The sequence below is a fragment of the Peromyscus eremicus genome, chromosome 2 (assembly GCF_949786415.1).
Source record: "Peromyscus eremicus chromosome 2, PerEre_H2_v1, whole genome shotgun sequence".
Lineage (NCBI taxonomy): Eukaryota > Metazoa > Chordata > Mammalia > Rodentia > Cricetidae > Peromyscus > Peromyscus eremicus.
In genome coordinates this window covers 117,675,534-117,699,837 of record NC_081417.1, presented here as the reverse complement: position 1 = coordinate 117,699,837, position 24,304 = coordinate 117,675,534, and the positions used below count along the sequence as shown (strand labels likewise).

At 42.6% G+C, this 24,304-nt stretch overlaps 2 protein-coding genes across 3 annotated transcripts in view; one reads left to right on the top strand and one right to left on the bottom strand.

Annotated features, from left to right (window-relative positions):
• Oma1 (OMA1 zinc metallopeptidase) overlaps nt 1–1,370 on the bottom strand; it is a 62,244-nt gene extending 60,874 nt beyond the window's left edge. Inside the window, exon 1 of the mRNA XM_059256013.1 lies at nt 1,320–1,370. The gene's annotated coding sequence lies outside the window, so the exon portion shown is untranslated. The remainder of the gene's footprint in view (nt 1–1,319) is intronic.
• A 15,435-nt stretch (nt 1,371–16,805) lies between these two features.
• C2H1orf141 (chromosome 2 C1orf141 homolog) overlaps nt 16,806–24,304 on the top strand; it is a 49,748-nt gene continuing 42,249 nt past the window's right edge. For both annotated transcript variants that reach the window (XM_059254600.1, XM_059254599.1), the window contains exons 1-3: nt 16,806–17,427; nt 19,181–19,272; nt 23,012–23,175. In XM_059254600.1, coding sequence (XP_059110583.1) covers nt 19,198–19,272; nt 23,012–23,175 — 239 coding nt within the window. In that variant the 5' untranslated portion in view covers nt 16,806–17,427; nt 19,181–19,197. The remainder of the gene's footprint in view (nt 17,428–19,180; nt 19,273–23,011; nt 23,176–24,304) is intronic.

Genomic DNA, 24,304 nt, shown 5'->3' with positions numbered 1-24,304 from the left:
CACCCCTCAGATAAATTCTCATCACTGTGCCATGCACACTATTCACCCTGCTTGGCTCTGCTCACATGAGAAGAAAACTGCTCATTTCAGAGCATGTGCGAACATGTTTAACGCAGTCTACCTACCCATGGAAGGTAAAAACAAAAGCCCCCAAACACTAGGTACGTAATTAAAATCATTATCATTTCTATCACTGATAATCAATCACGTGCCACCCAGAAGAGGAACAGTAGTTGTTAATCTGTAATCACTAATTAATCCTTTATATGGAGTTTTTTTAAGGGGGGAAGAAATCTATACATTTTCAAAGAGCCACTCACCACAATGCACAGCACCTAAGAAAGAACTGCGGCTGCCATGCGCTTTTCAAAGAACCATGGCCCAACAAACATAAGCTGGCAGGCTTGTAGGACTAGGAAATTAATGATGTGAGAAAATTAAACAATTTGGATTGCTAGCCTCTAAGAACATTCCAACCCCTTAATTCTTCAAGTGCCATCTCAGAATGAGCAAGTAGTACGCTCACGGGCACTCACAGCTGATATCCGGATGACAGTTTCAACAACTCTCACTGAAAACGACTATTTCTTCCCTAGTTTCTATGGAAACAGTTGTCAGATTGGCAAAAATAGGACATGCACTTTGAAATAATCGTTCAAGCTAAGTACATGATGGATGGCTTCTTTAAAAAAAAAAAAAGTTACCAGGCTCGGCTCTTAAGTTTCCAAATGTGACACAGCACCCCTGCACCCCGGCTGAGGATGTCTGCTATGAAGCTAAGTCCTTTTAGAGAGGGCCCCAAGACCTTGACAGTCGCTATGAGGCGATCAACTCCTATGAAGCTCTCAACTCCTAAATTCCAAATGTGGTATTTTCATCTCCTGGGACTAACGTTTCTGGCTGAGGTTTGCCCGCACAGGCGCTCTCTGTCACACCGCAGGGGACATGTAAACAGTATTTTAAAATGATCCTTGAACATAAGTTTTTCAGAAAATCAGTAAGCTCCCTGGAACCGCTCCGGCTGTCCTGGTGCTGCCAGCTGGAGCCGGAGCACTTGTCTCTGCACAAGGACGAGCGGCGGGGCGGAGGGGAGACCCGCACAGGCCAGGCCAGCTACACCGCAGGAGGAAGCCCTGCTCCGGCGGAACCCACCACCGGCGGCGGGAGGCAAGCTTCCAGAAAGCCCGCCGCCCCGGCCGTTCGCGCCGACCCCGGCATGGCCCATGCCCACCGCAGCCCCGAACCCCTGCCCCAATTCCCCATCTCCGCCCTCCCCGCCCAGCTCAGGAGAACGCCCAGCCGTCACCGTGAGCACGCACTCTAGCCGCGGCCTGAGCGGGATCCAGCAGCCGGCCTCCACGCAGGCGCACACCCTCCCAAGCCCCGCCCCCTCACTTCCTGCCCTTGGGACATCCCGGACGCCTTTTGCCCCGCCCACGTGGCCGGGCGCCCTGTCTCCAATAACCCAGCGGTCCAAGGCAGGCTACGGCCCCTGCGGACTGTCGCGCCCTGGCACATCCCCCATATGGCTGGAGGAGGAAAGATACTCCGGGCTAAGCCACCTGCCAGGAACTACACACTTCCTTGGTACTCGCCATGGCTGTGTTGGATCTCGGCAAAAACGCACCTGCAGTAGTTTCTACCCTTGTTCTGTCCAAAAGGAAAGCGCTTTCAGGGTCTGATGGAGGACTGAGATGCCTTGGTTTGGAGCTGCACTGCGCTGATGGTTTTGATTATGGGTGTAACATTAATTCCAATGACTGGCACTCATCCCTCAGTCCTAGGGTGATACGCGTGCATAAAAATAAGACTAAATATGAAAGACTGTTTCTCCATGATCTCTTTGGGACACTAAACGTTAGGAGGTCAGTGGCATTCGTGACAACAGCTTCTGTAGCGACCTAAGAGGAGATTTCACCTAAGAGAAATTAAGACTTCGATAATTGACAAGAATGTACCCAACAGAAATTGTAGTACATTACACTAATGCTTAAGTTTCCTCTTTATGGGCAGAAAATGAACATTGACAAAGAGTTTGCAGTAACTTTTTGGGAGAGTTTAACAACAGATATCCCAAAAGCAAGAGACTTCAATTCATAAAAAGAATCAATTGTGTCCTGCCTCACATTGTACAGGGAACACCAATTTCTGGAGCCACTACATTCTATACTGATGCAAATAAATCGGGAAAGGCAGGTTATAAATCAGGAAAGCCCTTATGATTATGTCCAAAAGTCAGAATTATATGCTGTTATTATGGTATTAATGAATTTTACAGAACCTCTTAATATAGTTACTGACTGACTCTCAATATGCAGAAAGAGTTGTTTTACACATTGAAACTGCTAAACTTATTCCTGATGAATCAGAATTAACTTCATTATTTATACGGTTACAGGAACTAGTCAAGAATAAGAATCATCTCATATATATAAAACACATATCAGATCTCATAAGGGTCTGCCAGGCCCTTTGCACAAGGTAGTGATGAAATTTATCAGTTATTATTAGGAAATGTGATGGAGACCTCAGAATTTTCTTAAAAACGCCATTCCAATAGCAAGGCTTTGGAAAAGGATTTTTCCATCACTTGGCAACAAGCCAAGAAAATTATAAGAAAATGTCCTACTTGTTCCTTGTATAATCAAACTTCACTACCTGTAGGAAGTAACCCAAAGGGTACTCAAAAAATGAAATTTGGCAAATGAATTTTGAAAATTAAAATTTTCAGAGTTTGGAAAATTTAAATATGTACACAACACCTTAGATACATATTCAGGATTTCAATGGGCAGCTGCTTTGAGTTCTGAAAAGGCTGATTCTGTAATCACACATTTGTTAGAAGTTATGGTCATCATGGGGATACCTGTACAAATTAAGATTGACAATGCTCCAGCTTATGTCCCTAGTAAAATAAAACTGTCTTTGCATATTACAACAGGAAGCATATAACAGGTATACCACATAATCCTACAGGGCAAGCAGTTATAGAAAGACCTAATTGAACTCTAAAAGATATGCTTAATAAACAGAAAGGGGTAATAAAGACCCCCAGAGGTAGATTACATAATATTTTATTAACTTTAAATTTTCTAAATGCTAATGAGAAAGGAATGACAGCTGCAGAGAGACATTGAATAACAGAAAAAAAACTACAGAATTAAATCAGCCTGTATACTTTAAAGACGTGTTGACCTAAGAATGGAAACTAAGATATGTGTTATGTCGGGGAAGGGGTTTTTGAAATGAATGATAAACGGAGCTGGTGGCGGCACTGGTTATTACCACACAGAAAGGTCACGAGCCACGGCTATGCTACCTGGTAGCAGAGAACTTTATTAGGAGGAAGGGGGAGTAGGGAAGAACAAGACCTGGGAAAGAGCATGTGTGGAGAGAGAAAGATGGTGGGGCGGGGAGAGAGAGCAGAGAAGAGAGAGAGGGTGGGATCTGCCTCTGGCTTTTTAAGGGCTCCTGGTGAAGCGGGCTTACGGAGCTACACCACGAATGTGCTGATTGCCTGACCACACCATGCACACGTAGTCGCCAGCACAAATTGATGACTTAAGACGCAAGACCCTTTGCTTAACTCCTGAACTGCACATGTGCAGTCATGTAGCTAGAGTGAGGGCAGAATTCTAACAGTTTTGCTTTTGTTTCCACAGGAGAAGAAAATCTATGGATGCCATCAAAATTGATAAAGATTAGATTTGAACAAGAGAGTTCTCTTGATTAGAAGAGGTGATAGTTCATCAACCAGCATGACCCTTCAATCTAAACTAACTTATAAGACTAACAAATGTAGCCGGGCGGTGGTGGCACACACCTTTAATCCCAGCACTGGGGAGGCAGAGGCAAGTGGATCTCTGTGAGTTGATGGCCCACCTGGACTACAGAGGGGGTTCCAGGAAAGGCACAAAGCTACACAGAGAAATTCTGTCTCAAAAAAAAAAAAAAATGACTAACAAATGCTTTTCATTTGATCAGATATAACCTGCCAAAAGGGAAACTTCCCAAAGTTATAGTTGGGGCAGAGTTTTGTTTTTGTCTTTCCAGGAAAATGAAGGCAATCAGCTAAGGAATCTGAAGACCACTGGACAACTGAGACATCTGAAGAAAAAAGGATGAGTCATCCAGAGCAAGTGTCCCAAGAAAAGGAATAAATTGGCCTACTGATATATCACGTTTCCAACAGGATAAAATTTCATAAATCTTCCTAAATGTTTGTTTCTGCTGTTCTCTACAGACACATAATGCAAATGGTCTTTTTATAGTTCAATTAAAAATTAACACTGGCTTTGGAGTTGAAGCGTGACTCCCTCCTTGTCTAAACCCAAACATGCTTGTTAAAAGGAAAATCCAAAATCTCTGTCTTATGTCAGAAGAGCCACTTGATATGGGACAGAAGAAAAACTGACATTAAGGGACTGATCTATTGCTACTAATCTCATGATCTTTTGGTTTTATTTTAATTCTTTAAAACGTTTCTTAAAGTATGAATATTATATCAGAATTTATAAGATTAATATATATATTAAACTTTTGTCATGATATTAATGGTCATATAGAGTACTAACTAATTCTAGAAAAGGACTTCATCTAGATTCCTCTATGTGATTTTGGGTTTGAGTATCAGGTATATTAGGAATTAAGTTTTTGTGCTCTGGATATACCTAACAAATTGTTGTCCCTTAAACTCTTTGAGATCTGCTGCATATGACATTTGAAATGTTTAAGTTTTCTGCGGTGAACCATGACCATGCCTAACAGTGACTTTTGAAGTCTCCAAAAGGAGGATGGGGCTCCACAAAGATGATTCCACCTGGACTATGATAATGCCACTAAGCTGACAAACACCACCTAAAGATCAGCTTTGGACAGCAAACTGCTCAGGACAATTTCAAGGTGGCTAGCTGAGATAGTCCAGTCTCACAGACTACTCTAGCCAGGACTTGAGACAAGTCCTGCACTTTCCCATTACACAGAGACTGGATAACAAATGATACAGCTAGCTCTCCTAGGACCTGACAATTATCCCAATTTTTTTCATGTTCCCCCAAAGATGCTGTTGTCCCCAGACAGCAGGAAGCAATTTTAAGAACACAACACCCACATTCCCAAGAGGTAGGGAGAGTGATTTTTTCGTCATTCAGTATGTTATGGATATTTGTCATCATTTACGGGGGTTGGTTACAAATTGTTATTGGTAACAGGAGAAAAGCTGAACAAAGGAGATTAGATTCAGGGGTCTCATTCTAAAATGAAAAGGGGAATATAGAAATGGGATAAAAGGGTAGATTATTGAATCTACTTTTAAACCAAAAAAAGCAACTACTAGTTTTAAATATTTTACATTGGCTTGGATTTTTGTATATTGATACAAATTTAAGATTATTTTTGATAGAACATATTGTACATACATTTCTACTCTTGTTCAAGGTATTGTACCTATACAGATCATTCAACGATGTAATGTAAATTTCTAGTCCTTGAAAGTTATTATTATAAATTATTTAGGATAACAAAGAAATGCAGGTTAGCAGTTAGTCACCTATTACAATCAAACTTGTAGTCGTGTTAAATATGTTTTTATGATCAACCAGAGATGTATTTTAGATAGGCAAGTGGTTTTCAAGCACTTCAGAGATCTACAGAATATGGCATTTAAAATGTTTTAATATAACATTCTCTTTCATTATAACTGAGATATGTCCGCTCCTGGCAGCACCAATCTACTTTAGAGAAGATGATGGACATTGAATAAATTCCATATGGAGTTTACTTTCTTTATGGCAAAAGTTAGCCACTGGGCAAGAAAGTATCCTTGCTTCGACTGCTAGCAGTATGTTGTCCAAATTGGACAAGCAAGACAGAAAAGAAAGTGACTTCCGAACTTTGCCAAGACAAGATGGGACAGTCCTTCAAAAATTCTGCTTCATAGAAAAGTCTGTCAGATATTCTAGGCCATCAGGCTGAAGATGGATGCCCCAACATTACAGAGGAACCTTGGGTGACTGTCCAGGCAGCCAGTTGTTATTGTCATTTCTTTATTTTTAGTAGTTGTTTGCTTTGCACTTCCTGTTTACTCAGGTAATATTATGTCCTTCTCAGGTCTCTGATGGAGTTGAAGACCAGATAGTTATAGTTATAGTTTAAGAAACTAAAGAAGTATAAAGTGTATAAGGTTGAGAGACATAAAAAGATAGTTTTGTGTTAGTAATGCAAGCTGGAATAGAAAGTGAATTAGGTACAACACTTGGGACTCACCAAGATAGGATAGATAATGGAGTATTTTCTCTGATTTGTCAAATGCTAATGGACTAGACATTGTTAATGTAATTATTGCCTATATATATTTGTATATAGTTATTGTACTTATTGTATATAGTTTTTCTATGTTAGTTTAAGCCTTTGTTTTTTTATTTAGAGAAAAAAGGGGAAATGTCATGTGATATTTTGTGTTCTGACAAATAAAGCTTGCCTGAAGATCAGAGTGAAGAGCTAATCACTAGTTAACCATAGAGGTCTGGAGGTCTGTACAGACAGGAGACAGGAAGTGATAAGACTGGGCAGAGACAGGAAATGATAAGGCAGATTGGAGACAGGATCTCAGTCCTTTTTAGTCAGAGGATTCAGAGAGGTACAAAGTCTTTGGTGGCTGCTGCTCTGCTTCACTGATCTTTCAGCTTTTACCCTGATATCTGATTCCTGGTTTTTATTGATAAGACTAATTAGGTAGGGGAGTGCAGACAAAAGTTAATCAAGCCAGGCGGTGGTGGCTCACGCCTTTAATCCCAGCACTTGGGAGGCAGAGCCAGGTGGATATCTGTGAGTTTGAGGCCAGCCTGGACTACCAAGTGAGTTCCAGGAAAGGCACAAAACTACACAGAGAAACCCTGTCTCAAAAAAAAAAAAAAAGTTAATCAAAAATGGCGAGAGGGGTGAGAAGTGAGAATCCATTGCCCTGCCTGACCTGTGCCCCTCACTTCCCAGAGGTGGACTCAGGCATCCAGACCCTAAACAGTGCTGAGCCTAGCCTACCAGCCTCTGCTTCTATTTGTGTCTTATACTTTTGTCTCTGGGACTTCTAGAGCTAGCCTCTGAACTCCCGTTCCTGCCAGGGGATGGCCCTGAAGGATAGATCAAGGTTCATGAACCCTGGTGGAAACAACATGAAACTGCCAAGTGTCCAGGTCCAGGCACTGCAGGCAACAGAGTCAGCCTTCACATCACACTTCCGTCCTTCCTGCTCTGGTCACAGCCCAAGTCCCAGAGTAGGGATGGTTCTCTATGGGATCATCTGGGTATGAAGAGGATACAGGCATTGTGATGGCTATTCTTGGTTGTCAATTTTGCTACATCTGGAATTAACCCAAGTGGCTGGTCACTTGTAAGGGTTTTTGTTTGTTTGTTTGTTTTGTTTTTTTTTGTTTTGTTTTTTCCTTAATTAAATCATTTGAAGTGGGAAGACCCACTTCTAATCTGGATCATTGAGGTGGGGGGATCCACTTTTAATCTGGGCCATACATTCTGCTGGCAGCTCATATAAAGGACATGGAAGAAGGAAGCTTTCTCTCTTTGCCAGTTTGCTCTTGCTCTTCCTGGCAAGTTCATTCCTGCATGGGTATCAGAGCCTATGTCTCTGGAGCTTTGGTATGTACTGAAGACCAGATGAGACACTCAGCCTTGTGGACTGAACAACTACTGAATTTTTGGATCTTCCATTGGTAGACAGCCATTGTTGGACTAGCTGGACCACAGCCTGTAAGCCATTCTTATCTTCTTTCTACATATAGAGAGATTCAATCTATCAGTTCTGTTCCTCTAAAGAACCCTGATGAATACAGACATGAATTCTGCCACTACCATCACTCTTCCCATGCCCAAGCTGGGGCATCAAGGCTGTCCTAGGAGAAGAAAATAAAAAAGGGGAGTGGAGATGGGCAAAGTGCTGGCAGTTTAAGAATATTTGGGGGAGTGGTAGCATTATGGAACCCGGTAGCTAGGCATGGTGGGGACATGGGCACATCTGGGAACTCTTCTTACTCCTGACTTTGTGGCATCGTGAACTGTGAAGAAGGTTGGACTTGGTGCCCCAAACTGTTGTCGAGTCTCCTTTCACATCTGTTCTGACACCATGGCCACAATCTCCACAGCTGGGTCCCTGGTTTCCATGTGCTTTGGAGGAAAAACAAAAGGTGAAGAGGAAGGAAGGAAGGAAGGAAGGAAGGAAGGAAGGAAGGAAGGAAGGAAGGAAGGAAGGAAGGAAGGGAGAGGGAGGCAGCAGGCAGGCTAGTGGGCAAGCACAAGACCCTGGCTTCCTTTGCGGAGATTAAGAGAAAACGAACATAAATATGACTTCCTGTCTGGTAACTTACCATCTGCTGAGATTTCCAGATTATTGTGTCCCCAAACAAGGAACTGAACCAGGGACACATGGGTAATGGTAGAAGCAGAGATGATGTATTAAGAAAAAGCATACTTCTGAGGAAGAAAGCAGGCCAGAGAGCTGGGAAAGGTTAGGCACTCAGTGGCACTGGGCCCCATCAGCCCCTTATATGTAGACCTTGGTAGGGGTAAGAAAGGGTCAAGGTCCCAGCCTTTTTCTCTGTCATTGGTTTCTTTCATAGGCTAATCCTGATGCTACTTTCTCCACCCCACCCTCCTGTCACACCAAGATATGTCTCATGAAAGCTACTTCACTGAAGTCTCTATGCAGCTAACCTTCTACCTCCTACATACACCAGCACATCTTGAGGCCTTGTGTGCCTGGGACAGGATTACATGCAATGGGGTAAGAAGTGAGCAAGTAGAAGGGAGTGGCTGGAATCTCAGGTTAAGTGTCTGATTACCTTTCCCATGCTCCTCTACCATCAAGTGTTAATAGACCCAACCTTGTTGAGGGTCTCCTGGGGCTGTCACCATGGCTCTGATTTCAAGATGGTAGTGACCATGCCATGCCTGAACAATGGCCCTCCACAACAGGATTTCTAAATACATAAGTAACGTAAAAACAACTGTGAATATAACACAAAATGAATAAGAAGAATGATTGTGGATATCCTCACATATAATCCTATTTGTTGTTGACATTCAAAGGGACAAGAACTTCTATGGTCATGTTCATGTGTGTGTACTTGCATGTATGTATACATGAGTACATGTGGAGTCCAGAGAACAGCCTTAGGTGCTAGGCCTTGGGCACTGCCCATGTGTTTGTTTGTTTGCTTTTTGTTGTTTTGAGACCGGGTCTCTGATTGACCTAGAGTTCGACAAAGTAGGCTAGACTGAGTGGCTGGCAAGCCCCAGGGACCCATTTGTCTCTGCCTCCCCAATGCTATGATTACAAGTGGCCTTTTTCTTTCTTTCTTTGGTTTTTTTCGAGACAAGGTTTTCTCTACATGTAGCCCTGTTTGTCCTGGAACTCATTCTGTAGACCAAGATGTCCTTGAACTCACAGACACCTGCCTGCTTCTGCCTCCCAAGTGCTGGGATGAAAGGAGTGTGCCACCACCACCTGGCTTGGCCTTGGCCTTTTTCACATGGGGTTGGTCCTTTTCACAGCTCAGGTCCTTGTTTTTGCAAAGTAAGCATTTTTCTGACTGCACCATCTTCCTAGCCCTAAGTGAGAATGTCTCTCACTAAAAGAAAGACCTGGCTGAACTAGGAGCATGCCTGTAATCCCAGCACCTAGGAGCCTGGGGCAAGAAGACTGAAAGTTTGAGACTGATCTGGGCTAAATAGCAAGGTCTTGATAAGAGGAAGGAGAGAGAAGGAGAGAGGAAGAGGTTTTCCTATTTCTATAAGGAACACCAAATATAAAAAGTATGAATCAGGTCTCAGCAGCAACGAAAAGAAAGATACCTGAAATAAGAAAGTGGCTTAAGCATTGGTTTAATCATGTCCACTGCTGTGTGGAAGCAGTTTCACAGATCTATAATGAGGGTGAAAATGGCAGGAATTACAGATGAAACAAAGTGTTTGACCCTAGAGATGGCTGTTTCGTGTTGGCTGTGAAGCCCCTGTGCTTTCTAGACAAACACTGCACAGAGCCAGCCTCCTCGGCCTGAGAAGGGTGCTTCTGAAACCTGCAGCATAAGGGACAGCAGCCGGACTTCCAGCCAGACAGGGAGCACTTTGGGGGTGATTTTGCAACTGTGGTCAGGAGATATTTGGTGCCATTTCATGTCACAATTTGCTTTTAATTTTCAACCGTCTAAACTTGGGTATACTGCCACCAAGTGGTGAGATCTTCTCTAAGAGAAAGTATTTCTCTCTTTTTTTATACTTTTAAAAACTCCATTTGATTGTATTCAAGACACACAGAAAGGGAAAGGGAGATAGAGAGTGGGGGGGGGGAGACAGAGAGACAGAAAGAGATAGAGACATGTGGCCACATCTGCCAATGCCCACCTATACCCCCTCAATCTACTCCTGAGGACAGCTGCAGATTGGCTGAAAATTCCTTAACATGCAACAGCATCTGACAAACCACCATGGCCAATAGCATTCTTGTTACTGATCCCAATCAAGCCTTTGTTCTTCAGTGTACATAGTTCAACAAATAATAGAGTCCAACTACTTGTATGTTTTATTATTGTGTTTCTTGTATGACAAATATATAGAATAAAATAAGTTCATGGTGTTCATGCATTGGCTATGAGTGTGACTAGCAAACTCTAGCCATTTTTTCTTTTCTTTCCTTTATTTTTAGGAAATAAACGGTTTTTAAAGGTTGTTACCTGGCCAAAGGGTAATGGAACCCAGGGCTTCACCACTGCCGAGCAACTGCTTTGCTACTGGGCACTATACCAACTTGATGACTGTTATACAGCACTACAGTTTGTTTCCGAGTGCTTGCCCTGGACATGGGCTTGTCATTAGACCCTCTTGTTTAGTTTTTCTTTTTCCTATTTTGATGTATCCATGCATATTTGATGCATTCTCAAAATGTTTATCAAGAGAACTCTTGGCTGAAATTTTATCCATTTTATATAAAATTTCCCCCATTCCTGATCAAATTCAAGCTGTTTCCAAGTACTCATCTTTAGTCTGTAATTCTGTGTTGCATGTGAATGATGTATTTCTGTCTGTCTGTATGGTGTCTGTCCTCTCTCTCTCACTCTGGGTGTGTGTGTGTGTGTGTGTGTGTGTGTGTGTGTGTGTGTGTGTTCATGTGTCCAAGGAGATATATATATATATATATATATATATATATATATATATATATATATATGCTGGACTGATGTTACTATATACATCAATACATCAGATGTTTCTTGGCCTTGTAGATAAGAATGGATTTTTTTAAACTTCATAAGTAATAAAAATAATTCTCCATTAAATACTCAAATATAAATAAGCTGCCAATTTCAATTTAAACCTGCAGGCTGCATGTGAGTTTTAAGCTTATTAAAATTTTCTCGATTTCTATGAGAAACAAAAAGCAACTGCCCTTCGTTCTTCTCTCTAGGTCATTTTCCCTCTCTAGGCTCTCTCCCTCCACTTCTTCAGCACAAGCTTTATGAGTACCTTACGAGTCACTTTGGCTTTGGGTGACAAGAGCGTGTGGAGTGAAATGCCTCAGAGAGTAAGAATGCTGGTCTCAAGATGGGAAGCTCCGGAGATGGTTTCTATGGATACAAGATGCATTGTTATCTTAGCAAAGTAGGGAAAGGAAAGCAAGCAAGCTGAAAGACCAAGGTATATAGACCCGGATTGTTTGAGGAAGAACCAGCATTAAAGATGGTCATGATTTGTCCTGTGGTAGGAGATGCTTGTCTCTGGCCCCCGCAGGTGGGTCTTGGTGGGGACCACATTTGGATGTGAAGTCATGGAAAAGCACATTCTTGAATGTATGAGGACAGAGGTGCAGGTGGAGCCAACAGGCCTATCCGGGTTCTTTGAAAAACCCCTTTGCTCTTTCCGTACTGATTGAACTTGGGCGAGCTCTCTCAACTTTATTTCTGGTTTTGGCTTCTCATTAACACACTGTAGGTGAGTGTTTGAGGTGGGTTCCCTCACTGGTAAGGCATGAGAGGCAAGACACACGAACAAGGCAGCATTAATGGTTAGATTTTCAACTTGCTAAGGCAGAAGCAATCTGGAATGGCTAGAAGTTCTATTAGCTCTTGTGGTAATTACGGTATAATTCCAGATTGGCCTAGTTAATTTTTTGAACCATTATTTGATAAACTGTGGGAAAGTATTACTCTCCTGTGTTGTCCAGTTGTCAGAGGATGTCTCTAGGTCTATCCTTCTTACTCAGAGAATTGAAATAAAGGCTCACACAGACTTATGAAAAGAGCAAGAGAACTTGATTCAAAGCAACGCTGTAGAACAGGTCAGAACCTCTATCAGGGGTGACAGTAGGTCATATGAGTAAAGGTATTCAAGGGCCCCAATTATTGTTTGGGAATTCTTTTTGTGGGAGTCAAGAAAAAGGCTTTTGGTTGCTAAGAGGTCCTAGAGAGGGTGGTTCTTTATTTTGATTGACACATTGAGTTATAAAACCATGTACTGGCTGGTTTTGAGTGTGGAATTGACACAAGCTAGAGTCATCAGAGAGGAAGGAGCCTCAATAGAGGATATGCCTCCATGAGATCCAGCTTTAAGGCATTTTCTCAATCAGTGATCAATGGGGAGGGCTCAGCCCATTGTGGGTAGTGCCATCCCTGGGTTGGTGGTCCTAGGTTCTGTAAGAAAGCAGACTGAGCAAGCCAGGGGGGAGCAAGCCAGTAAGTAGCACCCTTCCATGGCCTCTGCATCCGCTCCTGCCTCTGTTTGAGTTCCTGTCCTGACTTCCTTCAGTGATCAACAAGCAATGTGGAAATGTAAGCCAAATAAATCCTTTCCTTCCCAACTTGTTTTTTGGTCATGATATTTTGTTATAGCAATAGAAATCCTGACTAAGTCTCTAGGTTTCCATGCGCAGGAAAAGGTCCTAGGCTGTCAAGAACATTGAGGTGTGTGAACAATTCAAACCAAGTCGAGTCCCAAGATGCTAAATTATTGCCTCTGCTTGCCTGCCCATATGTGCATGCTGATCGTACTTTTAAAAATCTTTTGTTAGTTTTCCTTTGAAACATGAAATCTTATATCAAACTGGTGACAGGCAAATTTTGCTAAAGATTAAAAATGAAGAGTGGGTCAGAACTGTGAAGTCGGAGACAGTTCAACCACTGGCTCACTGCATTCCTTTCAGCTTTGTTAATCACTACCCCAAGAAAAGAATCATCTGGCATATGATTCCAGAGAGATGGAGTAGAAGTCTCACCAATGAAACGCTCTGAGAAGCTACAGAAAGATAGGGCTTCCGGGTAGACAGAGAGACACTTTCTTCAGCAGCAAGGCCGCTGGTAGGTTGCCCACACTCCCGCAATTAACCTCTCACTTAGAAGGGGGACTAGCTGGGAAGAGAAAGAGGATCAGCAAAAGTTAGAGTGAGGCAGGAAAGGATAATGAGGGTGAGTGAATATAATCAAAATATATTATATGCATTTTTGAAAATGCCATAATAAAATCTAATGTGATATATAATGAATATATACTAATATTTTTTCAATGAAGAGTAAATTTTCTCTAATAAAAAGAAAGGAGAAAAATTGGTGTGGGTTGAAGTATATGGACCAAGTTTATATTTTGATTTTTTTGAGGTGCTAGGATCCAGTGCACTTTGCCCATGCTAGGCATGTTCTCCGCCATGGAACCACATTCCAGGCTCCTTTTTCACTGCTGTGGTTTGAATACAAATGACCCTCAGAGGCCCACAGGGAGCAGCACTGTTAGGAGGGGTGGCCTTGTTGGAGGAAGTGTGTCACTGGGGGTGGGCTTTGACACTTCAGAAGCTCAAGCCAGGCCTAGTGGCTCACTGTCACTTCCTGTTGCCTGCACATCTAGATGTAGAACTCTCAGCTCCTTCTCCAGCACCATGTCTGCTTGCATGCCACCATGCTTCCCGCCGTGATGATAATGCACTAAACCTCTGAGCTGTAAGCCAGCCCCCATTAAATGTTTTCCTTTATAAGCGTTGTCATGGTCATGGTGTCTGTTCACAGCACTAGAAACCCTAACTAAGACACAAGGTCTCACCAGGTTTCCCAGGCAACCTTGGAAGCTCCCGTTTAACCCCAAGTATCTGGAATTAGAGGGATTAGAGCCTGCTCCACCAAGTCTTGCTCAAGGATGTTTGAAAATGACTTTTCTTTGTGGTCTGTCATGACAAAGCATCAGAGACCGGAAGGGGAAACAGCAGGCGATTGTGTTTTCACAGTCCTGGATGCTGAGCTTTGGAAAGAGGGGTGGGCAGGGTCGGCTTCTTAGGCACCTCTCATTGGTGTGCAGGCTTCTCCCTGTGGCTTGACCCTGTATCCATCAGAGCTGATTTCTTCTTACACGGCACCAGTCTTAGGGACAAGTTGGGACCCACCACTCTCGTTTTTACTTGCCCTCTTTAGAATCACATTCTAGGGAACTGAAGGTTAGCACTATGAGTTTGTTGGGTGGGAGGAGGTAGTCACTCTGTAACACTGACCATTTGTCATCTTTGATTTAAAAGGAAAAAATTGTAACTACACTTGGAAATGTAAACTGAGGAAGATGACTCATTAGCAAGTAGAAGTTGATTACAGTGAGCGAAGGGGCAGTCCGCTCACTGTAATCTCAGTACAGTATGGAACAGAATGTGTCAGACCAAAAAAAAGCCAGCCTTGTCTCTCACTGGTCTTGTCTTCCAGGGATAAATGTTTGAGCTGATAAAGGCACATAATGGAAGTCAATCTTGATTTAAGCCTCTGTTTTCTAGGTAATTGCTCAGCTCTGCTGTTTAAGAGTTTAGAGATTCCAGGTTTTTCTGAACTCCCTCAACGGACATTTGGGACTTCCAGAAGAAGCAAGCCTCTTCAGGGAGCCTGGCCTGGTGAGAACCCTGGGTTTTGCTTTTACTTCTAGTCCTGAGGTCAAGAGCACACTGTTAAAACTGTGCTCTTAAAAATAGTTGGGTTTTTTTAAAGCTCTGTGTTATTTGATAATTACTCAGTCTCTAATGGGCTGATGAGACTGCTGCTAAGGTTTCTTTTGTGACAGCCTTTGAAGTGAGGGCTGTGGGTTGGTGCCCAGAGAGTGCTTAGGGATTTATTGTGCTCTAATCTAAGTTTTCTATTTTGTTTGTTAACCCCTATACGTATTAAAAATTATCATTACATATCTAGCAATTAAAACCATGTGATGGCTTATGCTTTTTATTTCTTTCTTTCTTTGTTGGTTGGTTGGTTTGCTGGTTGGTTGCTTGGTTGGTTTTTCTAAGACAAAGTTTTTCTGTGTAACCACCTTACCTGCCCTAAAACTCATTCTGTAGACCAGGCTGGCCTTGAATTCACAAATTCACTGCCTCCCAGGTGCTGAGATTAAAGGCATGAATCACCACCCAGCTATGACTTATGCTTATAAGTCCTAGCATGTCAGAGGCTGAGGTAGAAGGGCTACCACGAGTTCAAATCCAGCCTGGACTATAATGTGAGTCTCTCTCTCTCTCTCTCTCTCTCTCTCTCTCTCTCTCTCTCTCTCTCTCTCTCTCCTCTCTCCAAACACACACACACACACTTAGAGAGAGAGAGAGAGAAAAAAAATAATACAACAAACTCAAAACCATAAATGTTTCCTTTAAAAACTATATCGTACTGAGTTTAATATGACAAAAGCTGCATTTCATAACAGCCCCCCCCACCCCAATATTTCATCCTCCGCAAAGAGAATTATCCTGAAGTAACACCAGTCACTGTAGGTGCATGGAGGTGCTCACCCATAAGACATTCTACTTGGAGACACCTCCAGATTAAATTGTACCGTGCAGGTTGCATTTGAATGTAAAATGCTGGTACTGAGATGCAGAGGGAAGTTCCAAGTCTTCCTGCAAGTGGGTTTTGATACTGAGGAAGAGATGAGTCAGAGAGTGGAAGTTTGTTTGTTGTTTGTTATGTTTTGTTTTTTGAGACAGGGTTTCTCTGTGTAACAATCTTGGCTGTCCTGGAACTCGATTTGTAAACTGGGCTGGGCTCGAACTCACATGTCTTCCTGCCTCTGCCTCCCGAGTGCCGGGATTAAAGGAGTGAGCCAACACCACCAGGCTGAGAGTGGCTCTCTTTACGAGAAAGTAATATGAAGTGTGATAGGAGCACACAAAAGAGAGAGACATCACCAGGACAGAGAGGAGGCCAAGGGGAGGCTGAAAACTGAGGGAGGCCTTACAGTGGGATCTGACAGGCAGGCTTATGACCAGACCACTTGAAGAGAGGACGTTCAGAGAAGAGGGAAGAGCTAAATGCACGGACATCGCCAGGAATCGGTGGGACGTGTCTGGGAGAAGATGAGAGTACTGTGGGGGATAAACTGGAAAGGTAGATAGAGTCACATCTTGCACCATCTTTTCTTGGGTATCATCTGAAATCCTGGAGGCCCATTCCTCAGATAAGGTGGACCAAGCCACAGTTTGTGGGCTAGAGCTGGACCTTATCATTGTCCTATTAAACACCGACTGCTCAGAAGGCATTGTGAACGATCACTACTCCAAGGATGAGGAACACCGTGAGAAACAGGCAAATCAGTGGGTTAGGTATGCTGCAGTGACCTGGGGAGAGAAAGCAGAAACCTAAAGGGCTAGAGGAGGACAATGGCGTCATGGAGGACGAAAGGGGCTTTTCCTGCGTGCAAAAGCCCAGCCTCGCTGCTCACAGAGCAATGTGATAGCCTCAAGGTGGGTTCTAACCCCAAAGGTCTGGAAGGTTGGCTTTGTGACATGTAAGAACCCTACATTCCAGAAGAGACCATTGCCCCGCAAAGTGTAAGGGCTTGTGAGAGCTTTAGTCAGACCTCTGCGGATTTCAGAAACTAGTCCATCTCTCTCGCCCCTAGTTATATCAGCAGAAAGAAACATGCTGAAAACTATTGACCAAAGTACTACCGTTTGCTGCTGAGATTCCAGGGTGGAGACATGGGGGATGCTGAACACGGTGTTCTTCCTCAATAGTCACAGGGCACTCGAGGCCGGCCTGTGGGTCTATTAACACAGAGCTTTAGTTTCAGGTCCCAGAACTAAAAAAGAGAAACAAGAATTTATCTAAAACTCAGCATAATACTGTGAGTAAGATAGGGATGGAAAGGAAGCAAGATCATGGGAAGTCATTGTACAGAAGACACGGAGTTGCTAGATAAGGAAAAAACACTAAAAGATTGTGAAACTCTGGTCATTTGCTGAGTTTCTGAGAAAGCGGGTGTAAGTATAGACAAAGGAAAGAAGCAGACAGACGGACAAATGCAGGTCTTCACTAATCACACTGCAGCAAGAGAGGCAGAAGATGAGATGGTCTGCAGCCCGAGAAGACACTTTGTGCTGCAGTTATAAAAAAGGAATCCCACACACCTGGCATCTAACTAGTAAGTCTAACCTCACTTTGTTTTCTTTATCAAACAATTACCTTCCCACCTGTATCTGCACAATGAAACTTTATAACAACCCCATGACTTCCATACTGTTACAGTTTTGGCTTTTTGAATGGGCCACACAGAGAGGTTAAGCAACAAGCCCATCGCCATACAGCTATCCTGTGGCATCGCCAAGAGATTAAGCACAGTCCGTCTGACTCCTGAGTCCATGCTCTTAGGCAGAACACTGATGCTGTTGTATATTTGAAGGTGGGGGAAAAGAAGGGCTGGTTTAGTTGCTTGGTTGGCTTGTTAGTTAGGTTTTGTTTGTTTTAGTTTTTTTTTTCTTCTTGAGAAATTTTATGCATGAGTCCTGCGTTTACATATTTCTACCACCTCTTCCAGACTCCAGCTCCTCTCATGGCACTCAACTCCCCCAGATGCAACTCTCCCTCAAATTCACAACTTGGTTTATTATGTGTGTGTGTGTGTGTGTGTGTGTGTGACTACAACCTGCTGAGCCCGTTTAGTGCTGCTCATGTGTTGAGTGTTTGTCAAAGTGCCCTGAATATGGGCTCTGTTGCTTTCACTCTCCCTTCAGTTTTCTTTTTCGTTTATTTTCTTTTTTCAATTTGATAGATTGGAAAAAAAAAAGAAGAACCAGAAGAACCTCAGGAGGGCGCTGTCAAAGGCAAGAGCCTTGCTGGAGGCCAAAGGCAGTCACAGCATTCACAGCTGTCCATTTTCTCTGGTAGCTAACCGCTTAAGTTGTGAGGGTATTAGAGACTCAGAGATGAATTAGACGTGGTTTCTGCCTTCAAGTGCATAGTGCAGAGGGGGTAGCCAGGAGGCTTTCTTCTTCATGCTGACAGTTGTTAACCACATCATGGTGCACGGGGACTACTTCTTATGGAGGTGTTGCTCAATGAAGAGAAGTTAGGAATGGAGGGAGTGGAAGACAGAGCCCTCTAAGCAGAAACTATTAAGAAGTAACAAGTGAAGGAAGATGAACGCACATGAGAACCCACAGTTGTTCCTCATAGCTGGGAATTGAGCATGTGTGATCGCATGATACTCATCCAAAAACAGAGATAAATTAGACCAGATTTTGACGTTCATCCAGCTCATAAGCATCGTTTGAGCCCTAGTGAGGATTTTTAGATTAGCGTTTCTAGGTGCCTGCTAAGGCTACGCACCAATGGCCCAAGTTAAGTTTAGTTAACATCATGAAGTTGAAGTCTTCACATTCTTTTCATTTACATTATATCATGAGAGTTGGAGAGACAGCTCAGAGGTTAAGAGCACTGGCTGCTCTTCCAGAGGACCTGGGTTCAATTCCCAGCACCCACGTGGCAGCTCACAACTGTCTGTAACTCCAGTTCCAGAGGATCAATATCCTCACACAGACATACATGCAGGCAAGACACTAAATGCACATAAAACAAAAATAAATGGAGTATTTTTAAAAATAAAATAAATTAAATCATATCATGACGGAAGAGAACAGATGTTCGGTCACACGGTCTTACTTTCAGTAGGTGCACATCTGGCTCTCATGTGACAGCCTGAAGTTCTGGGTTTTTTTTTTTCCTATTAAAAAACAATCAAGTACTTTTATAACTCTGCAACTGATTCTGTGACCAAGAAAGCTCTGAAATGTGCCCAGAGCCGTAATAGAAAAGGACTCTCCTCTTAGGCCTAAATAGCCATCATGTGTTTCAGTCTGAGTTGAATTGAATGTTTCTTCTTCCTCCCTTTTAAACAGGAATTGTTTGACAAAAGATGATGGAAAAAATCCTGGAGAAGTTAGATGCCCTGGATGAGAATGCAAGGGTACTTGCAGCCGTCAGATCAAAGGTATATGAAGTGGAAGCTGAGAAGACTGTACCCGTTAAAAAAACTAACATTTCAGATAAGATTTTTACTTTATAATTAATGGTGCATTAATATGACAAATCCATTTATATCTTAATATAAATGGCTTTCAACTTTGTAAGAAGATCATTTGAAAATCATTTATCTAAGTAGATAATAAAAAGACTTAATTAAGTAATCAAGGACATAATTCAGTGGTAGAGAGCTGGCCTAGTATACTGGGGGCCCCAGAACAGCAAAAAGAACAGCAATGATAACAATTAACGATACAAGATCACTTCTAGGTAGCTGTCATGTGCTAGGTCACATATGTATCAAAACTGCTTTAAAAAATACTGCCTCCCAAACACTAACTATGGCTACCCACAGTTGTTACCAATATGCTAAATATATACAAAGTTACTTAGTAGATACAGAAAAGCATCAAGTCCCACCTCTAGCCAGGAAGCTATTTGCAATTGACAACTACTGGAAGCAGGAAAACTCAGTTTTTTTTCAATGGAGTGACACTCCAGGACAGGCCGCATGCTCAGGAGCAATTGGTCAACACAAATTGGACTCTATATTTGTGGGGTTGGTTTTGGTTTGGGGTTTTTTGTTTATTTTAAGAAAGAAAGAGCACAAAGTTGTGGTGCAGATCTCAGAGGAATAGGATAAGAGGAAACAATATGATCAAAATGCAGTGTAGAAAATTCTCAAAAAAAAAGTAAAACTTTAAAAAGGAAAAGTAACATTTGGCATTGTTACTGATTTAAGAATAATTGAACTATATAGAAACAAAGTAAACTTAAATAGGCAGGACTCAGAATTCAAGGCAAAACAGTTAACAAAGATAATACTTCCCAAATACTAGAGTTTTAGCATATGAGTAAGTTGATTTTTGTTCCCAGGGAAATTCTTTTTAAAGTATATACTCTAGGCTCAGAGCAACTTACAGTTTTACCATTTGCCAGTTACCTTGGGTACACTATCAAAGATCTCCTTCCTCAACACCAAGGAGTTGAAGCAGAAATACCTGGTACCTCCTTGTATGTTACTCCTTTCACACTGATTAATTGGCACCCAGCCTTTAAAGCCTCCAAAGACTCATAAGCACAGTATTTGGATTTCTAGTAATCCCATCTCCCAGAAGGAACTTTGTTTGACAGGGATCTTGCCACCTTTGTTTTCAAGTAACCTAGACAGGTCCAGTCATCCTTTTTCATCTCCTGAGCATTTTAGAAACTTCTGATGCCAACTTATCTGCCAGTGTGAGTCATTCAGATCCGCCACAGCTCTCCTTCCTCATAAAGATTGCATCCCACTGTGGAGCTCAACAAGGCCATTGAAGACCCAGTTCGGTATTCAATGCCCATTCCTGTTCAGCTTTGTGGAACGGGCACCAAACACTGGCCCTCAAAGCCACATACCCCTCAATCATGCCTACCCATCCTCTGCTGTCTTCCAGTCCCTGATATATGGGCACCCGAGCTAGCAATACCTGGCATGTAAGTGACAGTCCATCGGGAACCTGTCTCCCTCTGATTTCCTCCGATCCTACAGCCTTTGTCTGAAGGAGGAATGAGTATTCTATTACTTGGTTTCTCTGTTTCTACTGCACTCAGACTTGTCCACCCTGTGCCCCTTGACCTCAAAAGCTAAGCAGTGAGAAGCTCTTCTTACCCAGAAGTCTTTCCTGGTTGAAGTCGTTCAGATACTGAATATCTCCTGCTCATCACAGTTTCCTACCCTGTGCCTATTAGGGCTCTATATGCATGCTGAGTCATAGGTTTTCCTTTGAGTTAACACTCAGATCTGAGGGCTCTCTTCTGTCACTTATATAGTACGAATTCTAATTGGTTTTAATAATAAAAACCCAGAGTCAGATTTCAGGGTGAAAGCTGAAAGATCGGGGAAGCAGAGCAGCTAGCCACTAGAGAGACTTCTTACCTCTTGGAATCCTCAGACTGAAAGGGTCCCAGCTCCGGTCTCCACCCTGCCTTATCACTTCCTCTCTCTACCAAGCCCTATCACTTCCTGTTTCCTTCTCCCAAGTACTGGGATCAAAGGCATGAGATCCCAAGTGCTGGGATTAAAGGTGTGTACCACCACTGCCAGGCCTCTAGTGGCTAGCTCCCCACTCTGATCTACAGGCAAGCTTTATTTGTTAGAGCACAAGCAAAATATTACCACATGCTTACTTTACTCTCTTCTCACTCTCTAAACCTTCTCCTGGGTTCCGAGTCTTTGGTTCCCAGGAAGGACTGTCTGACAGATCCAGCTTCTAATCTCCTCCCACAGAGTCCTCCCCACTGTGAGAAATACCAAGTTAACACCTACATCTCATCCTTTTATTTCATCCTTTTACCAAATCAGAGGCTAGTGTTGAGATTTGCATCTACATGTCTTTTTCCCATGGGAATTCCTTCCTTACATGGGTAAGTTCATTCTGGGTGGAAAGATGAACTTCAGTTACATGCACAGATCATACAAGTGATGCCATAGCTCGCTTACCATCATATCCACGCCATTTACCAGATTGTAATATATTATCTGGTCCATTAGCCAGTTGGAGAGCATCTCCTTACTCAGGTCGTAGACATCAGTCATCCAAAAGGAATGCCACCACATTCCACATGGAGAAAGATGATCACCCTGGGATGTCTTGCAAGCATGCTGAACTCTCAGATGGCTCAATCCTGGTTGCATGTCTTATCACCCATAATAGGAAGCATACAGCTGATAGTGCAGAAAAGAAGCACAATATCTCATATCATACGAGGAAAGAAAGCTATGTCAGGGTTGCATACAAAGGATGCTCCACCCTCAGATGGATCAATATCAGTAGCATGTCTTATTACCCATCACAGGGGACATCTAGCTGCACCTCTCCAAATCATATTTGATTGTTGGTCCCTGTACAGATGTGAATTATATGATTCTTTCTGGAGAGACACAAGCAAACATCTGCTCACCACAGGAGGAGCACAGACAACAGATCAAAAAACTGGTGAACCCAGTGAGTTTATTGGGGTTAGTTATGAGAGCATGCATGCCTCAGAGGCAGCGACATCACCAAACAGCTCACTCCAGCATCGATGATAACGCATAAAAGCCATATCCTTGGATTCCCTTCGCAATTCGCAGGTGGCTCCACAGAAGAGGTCCTCTTCCCCAGCAGCTGGTTACAACTTCTATAACTTGGGCAGGGACCTTGAAAATCTTTCTTTCTCAACTTCCCAAGTCTTTTAAGTTTCATGAGCTTCCTGTCCTAAGGCCCTCCCTCCCCCTCCAGGCAGGAAGATTTCAATTCAGAGGAAATGAGTCTACAGCAATTATATGGGTCTCTCCTTAAATTCTAAAAATTTAGAGTTAAAAAGGCTCCTGAATGGTTATCAGTGTGTTACCTTTATTGAATAGATGGGATAAGATTCATATAGGTCACACAGTAAAGGTATAAGGTTCTTTTCAAATTTTAATGCATAATGTTTTCAGTCTTTCATTTTAAACCTGAATTATTTTCCATTATTCCCTTACACATAAATTCTCTCTGTCCATCAGTCTCTCTCTGTCTCTGTCTCTCTGTCTCTCTGTCTCTCTCTCTGTCTCTCTCTCTCTCTCTCTCTCTCTCTCTCTCTCTCTCTCTCTCCCTGTAGAGAGAGAGAGAATAATTTTTGTCCTTAATATACAGAATTTTGCCTGTTGAAAGAACACTTGCTTTTTCATTTTGACCTCACTGCAGAAAGCCAACCCTCAGCTTAAACAGAGAGAAAATCCTTTGACTACACCTCTGCTGTTTGATCTTCAAGATCTTCAAGTGGAATTCGGAGGCACAATTACTCCACCTACATCTAAGACAGTAGCAAAGAAAACAGCTAAGTCATGTGACCTTAAGACGTCAAAAGTGTAACTATCATAATTCAGGGGAAAGTTTTAAAGCACTGTATTTGCTGTAGATTATCTGATAATGTAAGAAACTGCAACTAGCCCAGCATAGCGGCACACACCTTCAATCCCAGCTCTCGGGAGGCAGAGGCTGGCGGAGCTCTGTGAGTTCAAGGAGAGATTTAAGAGGAGTTATATTAGGAGAATAGACTCATGGGATTATGGAGACTGGGGAGCCCCAGACAGGCCTTCTGCAGGCTGGAAACCTTGGGATGTTAGTACCATGTTATGGCACCACATAAAAGAAAGGAACCCTTGGTGTCTTTTACCCAAGGATGAGCCTGATTTATTCTAAAGAGCTCTGATCTCTCCTCCTGAACAAGGCCACTCTTCCTATTTATTGAACAGCAAAGTAAATATGGTATTGAAAAGGGATGAGGAATTTCTGTCATAACAATTTTTTTTACAGCAACCTAATCAAGGAAGATACTCTTTTTCTGACTCTTTTGACTCAGAATAGCACACAAAGACACAAGCAGACATCATCAAATATTACCAGTCTATACCCACATATTGTTTTCAATATTTAGGGGAGGTTGAGGCATTGCTTTCAATACTTGGTTGCTTCAGCAAATGTCCATAGGTCTAGTCACCACATCTTACGCACATGTTTTGTTTGGAGTCAGGGCCATGAATGAGCAATGAAAGAGAAACAGGACATAACGCTCCACAGAGCCAAAGCATAATAAATCATCTGATTGCAATGATTTTGTTTTTGCTTTTTTAAGGTCAATAAATTTCCAACAAGCTGAGTAGATTATACATAAGCAGAATTAGTGCATGGTTATAAATGATTTCAAAACACACAGTAACTTGGTTACAGGTTGAGAGTTTGCTCTATAAAGGCCAGCTTCAAACAGCATTTCTCAGCCAAACCATCCACACAGCAGCATATGAGGGGGTGGTGGTCCAATTTTTCATCTGAAGTTGAAGGCCTGAAAACCTGAGGGAAGGTGGGAGCACTTGGAGTCTTGGAACCTGAGGGACAAGGGACCTAGAATTCTGGTATGCAAGAACAGCCAGAGATGAGTGCATCATTTGGGGAAGAGGAAAAGTTGTTTGTTGTTGTTGTTGTTCTATTTAGAATCCC